This window comes from Loa loa (genome assembly GCF_000183805.2).
Source record: "Loa loa unplaced genomic scaffold supercont3.84, whole genome shotgun sequence".
NCBI classification, from domain to species: Eukaryota; Metazoa; Nematoda; class Chromadorea; order Rhabditida; family Onchocercidae; genus Loa; species Loa loa.
In genome coordinates, this window is record NW_018108264.1 from 226,324 (window position 1) to 234,080 (window position 7,757).

At 27.9% G+C, this 7,757-nt stretch overlaps 1 protein-coding gene across 1 annotated transcript; it reads left to right on the top strand.

The window, feature by feature from the left end:
- Positions 1 to 1,565: 1,565 nt before the first annotated feature.
- LOAG_10859 (hypothetical protein) lies at positions 1,566 to 7,182 on the top strand (the record flags this gene model as incomplete). Its single annotated transcript, XM_020448247.1, has 13 exons — positions 1,566 to 1,578; positions 1,952 to 2,087; positions 2,296 to 2,467; positions 2,819 to 2,986; positions 3,220 to 3,396; positions 3,926 to 4,111; positions 4,586 to 4,675; positions 5,217 to 5,361; positions 5,543 to 5,704; positions 6,002 to 6,141; positions 6,236 to 6,425; positions 6,633 to 6,745; positions 7,051 to 7,182. The coding sequence occupies 13 exons, from the start codon at positions 1,566 to 1,568 to the stop codon at positions 7,180 to 7,182; spliced, it is 1,824 nt and encodes a 607-aa protein (XP_020301592.1).
- Positions 7,183 to 7,757: the final 575 nt, after the last annotated feature.

Below are 7,757 nucleotides of genomic sequence, written 5' to 3' on the forward strand. Positions count from 1 at the left end.
TCTCTCCTCCTCTCTCTCTCTCTCTCTCTCCCTTTCTTTCTCACTCTCTCCTCTTTCTACAGTAGTGAAAATTGACAATAAATTTAACCGGAAAATAATTACATATAACTAACCCATCAAATTAGTATACAAAATGGAACACAATGATATGGAAATGAAGGCATTGATGACAGTAACTTTCCTTACGAATTTAATTAACCTACTAATTGACCAAGAATTAATTAGTTGTTAACCGTAAGGAAATACTCTAAAATACTTTCTATCAATGAAAAGATAAGACAGGCAAAGAGGAATTTTCTTATTACTTGTCTTATTAACAATTTACTTTTGGCCAATTGTTTAGTTGATGACAATTAACTTATGCTGTTTCATGTCACATTCACTGATAAGTTGTTGAAGTGGTACTGTAACTTTATATTTCTTATTATGTATTATTGTTTGGATGAAAAAATTAATTTGAATAGAAAGGAAATTACGCAAAAATAGAATTTTTATCAAGAAAGTATATCAGTTGCAAAAGATTATATCTTATCTTTTCTTTGTATAATAAATTTAATATATATTTGTCAAAATTATTTTTTTTCACTGGAATATATTATATTCTTTGCTTCAATGTGCATTTATTATTGCTTTAAATGAGACGGCTGATAACAATTATCAAATCAATATCGTAATCACTCATTAATATTTAAATTATCCGTTAGTTTCTCATTGCCAACCTAATAGTTTTACTTCATATAACAGTCCAAATTGTACAGTACGAAAAAGAGAAGCTAACTAATATCTGATAAGAAATCAAATATGTAATCATATTGTTTGAGAGATGATTTTTATTTATAACTGCAGCATTTGACGATAGTATTCATCAGTATAATATTTGAAAATCTCTATTAGAAATATAATATTTAAAAGCAGTATTCACAAGCATAACATTTAATAGATTATATTTATAAACACAGTATTATAGTAGTCATATGCATTGTATTAGGAGACTGTATTTATAAAGATAATTACGGTACTGGTAAGCATGGTTTTAAGGGAGTGTGCTTATTAAGAGAATAATTGAAGAGGAGATTAGACTGAAGGACGTAGTATAATATCCAAAGGATGGATGGATAGAAGAGAAACAACTGTTGCACTGATAAAGTCATTTGTTTTATCATCGCCGCCTTTCATTAAGAAAAGGGGAGAAGACGACAAATGTATCATTGATACTTCTTCATTCCTTGTTGTTATTCGTTCACTTTGCTACAAATAAATGTCTCAAAATTTTTCAGTTTTCATAAATGCCTTTTTTTTCAATTTTATTTCAAAGTTGGAAACATTACAATCGATGAGAAATTGTGATATTAAAGCGATGAATAGATGAAAGTAAGGTCAAAAGGGCAAATTGATTAATTTAATTGATAAATTTATTTCAAAATAGATGATGTTAACATGTTGAAACTATAAAAGAATTGAATAGAATTTTAGATTGCTAATCGATAATAATTTATTTTATCAAATTCAAGTTAGTATGTGATGCCAAAATAATATTTCGTTATTCGAAAAGAAATTATCAAACAATGAGGAAATTTGGTAAGTTTTATCATTGTTTTTATATGGGTAGAGATTAATTTTATATTTATTTACAAAGTCAATAAGCACTTTTTGAAAGATGCTTAAAAGACAAAAGAAAAGATTTAAAAGATAGAAAATATGGTTTCTGTTATGTTAAATGCGTCAAATGAAAAGTATCAAAGATATGCTCCGTTACAGTACTGCTATTTACAGCAAATGTTCAAACTTATAGTATACCACAGATATTGTGTAAATTGATGCTATATGTGCCATCTGATATCTTTACTTATAAAAAATAATTTACAAATTTCGGAACATGGATCAAATTCCATTTTGATCTTCAATCTCTCATTAAATTCTAATTTGAAAACAAAGACTTATCACATTTCAGTGCAAGATACTGCTTTATATGAAAAACAATTCCTATTATCAGCTGAACGTGGCGATCTTGAAAGTGTTCGAAAGCTGCTAGAAATTTACAAATCCACCAAAGCATTTAACATTAATTGTTTAGATCCGTTGAGAAGGTTGCGTAAAAAAAAATTTTTCCAGAAATTTTGAAAAGAAAAATATATCAAAAAGAATTTTTTTATTAGAACTAAAAGGAATTTATCCAATATTTTCTTTTATGATAGCAAAATTACTGCTGAAAGAAATTTAGCACAAAAATTTCTTTTTAAGTATTAAAAGGTAAGACAATGATTTTAAGCTTTTTGTTAATTTTATTATTTATAGGTCGGCACTTCATATTGCTGTCGAAAATGATAATATTGAGTTGATCGAATTGCTATTAGATTACAATATTAATACCGGTGACACTATCCTATATGCTATCATAAATGAAAATATTGAAGCGGTTGAAATACTTTTGGAACATTTGGAAAAAATTGGCAAATTCACTCCTGAAGTTAGTAATTATCGAATTTGAAACTTAAGTTTGTTCCATCACAAATGTGAAATTTTTTGGAACTTAGGTTTGTTCCATTTAAAAACCAGAAATTTTTGCAGCTAATTAATGTTTTAGTTTGACTCAGCAAGCTTCATTCGATTTTATTGATTAATTAAACAAGTTTTCTACTCGAAATTTGTTCCATATAGTAAAATAAAATTGAAATTTTTTTTTGTTTCAGAGAATAAAACTTCTTGTTTTTATAGTAAAATAAAAAATTTGATTTGATATCAATCATTCTTGCAGCTTATAAGAATAATTTAAATTTAAAATATTTAAAATTTTATTTAAAATATACTTTAATTTCAGACTCAAGGTGTTGAAATCACTACAAATTCAGCATTTACATCTGATATGACACCGATCATTCTTGCAGCTCATAAGGATAATTATGATTGTATCAAGTTATTACTAGATAAGAAGGCTACCATACTTCACCCACATGATGTACGATGTTTATGCAAGGAATGTGTGCAGGTAAATAAAATTACCGTACTCCATAAATATCGGTGCTACAGTAAACTATTTTGAAATGAAATTAAATTAAAGAATCTTTTAAAAAAAGTTCTAGGAAGGCTATTCTCTGAAACTAATGAGAAAAATTTATGATTGCTTCTTTCTACCAATCTTTGATAAATTTTTAGAAAAAGAAAGTCATTATGAGGAGGTCAATTCTGATAGAATGACCTTTTAAGATTCAAAATTTGTAGGCAAAGGCAGAAGATTCATTATGTTTCTCACAATCACGTATTAACACGTACCAGGCGTTAACCAGTCCATCACTTATCTGTTTATCCGCAAAGGATCCTATACTGTATGCATTTGAGCTCAGTTATGAGCTTAGACAATTATCAAATATTGAAAATGAATTTCGAAATGAGTATGAAGTAAGTGAGTGATTCAAGGAATTTGCTTGCAAAATTCTCCTTTTCTATTATTAATTGATCAAATGTTTATCAGAAAAAAAAAACTTACAAACGACAAGTTTTAACTTACCAAGAAATTGTTCATTACTTTCAATTATTTTAGTTTAAGGATTATTTTGAGCATTTAAGATTTGTAAATTTTCAAAAATTCTTTTCCATTAAAAATTTGCACTTTTCTTGTTTCCCTTTCCTTTCTTTTTTTAGAAAAAAACTGGTTTTATTAAATATCTGATTTATTTTTGACAACGGTTAAGTGTAAAAAAAATTGGATAAAAAAATATTCCTAAATTCGAATTCGTTTCCATTACTTTTAACTTCGTTAATAATTTTGCCGCAAAGTGTTCAACAAATGTTTCGAATCGCGATATTCAAATATTATGAATACTAAATGAGAAATTGATAAGGCTGGTCATGCTGGTCAAGCATGGTCACCATGGTCACCATGGTGACATGATCATTTGTTATCAATGTACATATGAGATATTTTCAGGAGCTTAGTCGAAAATGTCAATCGTTTAGTGTAAACATGTTAGCACAAGTACGTGGATCCAAAGAATTAGAAACTGTCTTAAATCATACGACAAATGCGTGGGAAGAAGTGACAGAAAAAAAGAGTGCTAATTTTTGTCAAAATTTAGCAAGACTAAAGCTTGCTATTAAACTTAGACAAAAAATTGTAAGTGATCCGTGAAATTTTGGAATTTAATGAAAGTTTAGAATTTTTATAAAATTATTTAAAATTGATACTTACGTGGAATAATTTTCGATATATTTTCGATTAAGGAAATTTGCCTTTTAAAAGTTAAAAGTTGAAAAAAAAGGGTAATTGAATCAAGCGATTATTTCATAAACAAATGCATAGTTTTAGTGTGAATTATAATTATAATTTCTGACAGTTCAAATTTCCAATAATAAAATTAATTAAAATTGATACTTGGGTGGAATAATTTTTGGCATGTTTTCGATTAATTTTCAACTTTGCATATTAATTAATCAGTTGTACTACTGAATTGGTTAATTGATTGATTTTACTTATTTAAAGTGATAACGTTTGACTGAGTGACTGACAATATTATTTTAATACGATCACTGATAGTACTTTACCGATAGTGTACGATCTTTAAAATAGCTACTACTAGGGGTCTTTCAGTTCGTTGCACATCCAAACTGTCAACAATTGTTATCCGCGATATTTTATGAGGGTCTTCCCGGATTCCGTGACCGTCACATTGTCACAAAGGTCAGCTTATGATTTCATTTATGATAAACTACTTTCTCTGTGTATTTATAAAATCATCATTCTTTTATACATCCTGTACCGATCAGTGATTGCCGAGAGACATGAAAATATTTCAAATCATTGAAATATCACAAAATATTTTTTTTAAATTATAAATAAATTCAAATTATTTATACGGATCTTCCGAATTTAGTTAAAGAATTTATTCAAAAGTTGTCAAATGCTTACTGGTAATTTTATAGAAACAGCTCGTTGTACCGCATTTTTGCATGGTACTTTACCATCAATTTAAATGAGTAAGAAACTAAATTTTAACAACCTTTAATATTTAGATTCTCATTGAATAATTTGTTTATCATTGCCGATCAATTAATTTAAGGAAATTATTAATTCACTTATCTTTATTAATAATTTAATTAGAAAGTTAACCTACGAATATCTCAAAAAAAGAGATCGTTTATTAGATTTTATAAAAAAAAGCGATTTTATGCAAAACATACTTTTAAACTCGTAATTTTCGATAAATTAAAGGAAATTTCAGGTATTGATTATCGTGGGAGTATCCATAGCTTCACCTTTATTAGCTATCATTTATCTTATTGCGCCTAAATCATCATTTGGTGAATTTGCTCGCCGGCCATTTATCAAATTTCTAAGCCATTCAGCTTCATATTGTTTTTTTCTTTGTTAGTTTTACTTTTTGTTTTTTCTTCAACTCAAAATATATGCCAAAAAAACGCAAGAAAATTGTTTGCTAATATATGCAAAAGTGCGAAAAAAATTTTCAAAAAAGTTCAATCAGTAAACATTTTCAAAAATTATTGTCAATATCGCAGAAATTAATTAATTAACATTAAATATTTTCAGTTCTACTTCTTCTTGCTAATCAACGAATTAATTATGATTTTATCCTTGGTACCAAATCAGTGTCATCGACATCAGATGAGTATGGTGAAGATTTAGATCGTAAAGAAGTACGTGGTCCACCACCAACACTTGTTGAATTAGCCATTCTTTTATGGATTTTCGGTTAGTTATATATCTTTCATTGTTTTTTCCGATATAATTGAATCCAATTAACTTTTGTTTATGGCTTAATTAATTTCATTCATTTGATACATACAATAAGTTAACAGCAAATTGATTGTTCCTTCCATTTTTAATTAACTAAATTAATGTATGATTTTGAAATAGTCGCAATTGAATTTGTGTACACTTTTAAGGATAACAAATAAATAATTAATTATTAGTAATTGACTTGAAATCAATTTTTGTTGTTTGTTTGTTTGTTTGTTTTTTGATTTGAACATGAAAACTGTACTTTAGGTTTGGTATGGGTTGAAATAAAGCAATTATGGAACGAAGGCCTTTGCGATTACTGTTCCGATTTATGGAATATCCTTGATTTTGTAACCAATGCATTGTATTTATGTACTGTTGCACTTCGAATTGTTGCCTATTTGCAGGTCAAATTATCGTTGAAATTTACATTTATGTACTTTTTGTAGGAGCTAAAACGAAAAAAGAAGAAAAGTTACGTTCATTACCATTTTATTTTAGGTTGAAGCAGAAATACGCAATCCACAGATGCGACATTTAGGACGTCGCATTTTACGACGTGATTGGGATGAATGGGAACCAACGTTGATCTCAGAATGTGCCTTTGCAACGGCTAATATTTTCTCATCCTTGAAAATGATTCATATCTTCACTGTTAATCCACATCTTGGACCACTTAGGATATCACTTGGTTATCACTAAGCTTTTTGATTCATATCTTCATTGTAAATCTACATCTTGGACCACTTAGGATATCATTTAGTTATCACTAAGCTTGTTTTCACAATTGATATCAAATTGGTACGTTTATTGTGATTAAAAAAATGGGAAGCTTGCAAGCAAAATGAAAGTTATAATTTGATATATTAGTTTTCAGGTCATTTTTGATAAGTTTCAGGTCGTATGGTTCTGGACATTGTCAAATTTCTTCTCATTTATTTCCTTGTACTATTTTCGTTTGCTTGTGGCCTGAATCAGTTATTATGGTACTACGCAGCGATGCGTCAGCAGGTTGGCCACATCCTTCTTCTCATTTACTGCGAATAAACTGATACCATATCATTATGTTAAATATTCAATGAAATAAACAAACAATAGATGTGTTAATGGGCCAATTTCTAATCCAAATTCATTAAAATTTCGATAAAATATCTTCAATTTCAAGCTTAAATAAACGAAAAACACATTTAAAAGTCCTCTTAAATGGTTCCGGATCCTGCAAGGTCTTGATGCTACTTAGAAGACTTTATGCATTTCCGGATCCATAAAATTTCAACAGTGTTTGAAAGGCCAGCAATAATTTGATTTTTTTAAAGGAATGTAACAAATACCAATCACTGATTAGCAATTCAACGCATACTGTCCCAGCGAATGAATTGGTTCGGATGGAAGAATCATGCGATCCAAAATATCGAGCCTGCGAAAGGTTAACGATTAAACCTCTCTAACTTTAATTAATTTCAATCATTTATGAAATATCTGTAATGAAATCTTTTCCCTTCAGATTGGTTATGATCCAATAAATTTTCTTTTTTCTTTTTTTTGCTTTACTTCGCCAATTTTTTGCTTAGTCTAAAACATAGCACTCAAAATCACATATTTTCATCCCAAATAACAAATGAAATATATTAGGCACAGAAAAAGCAAATGAGACAAATAAAGGCAATTAATTTGACTATAATCTTCCTGAGCCAAATGATCCTAGTTACTGTTGAACTAATAACAATAAGATATCTTTCCAAAAATAATGAACAATGAGATAATCTCAACAGCATTAGAAAAGAACAACGAGAAACGAAAAAGAAGCCAAGAAAATACGGGGAAAAAATTTCGAAAAATTTATGTCTAAGCTTAATTTAATAAAACATTATATTTTTTAATAATTTATCTGTTCAGAAATGATATCAATAAAAATGATTTAGTAAATGATATTAATAAAAATTGAAATATCAGCAAAAGTGGTAAATAAATATTCGATTATTATTATTATTGTTATTATTATTATTTATTATTATTATTATTA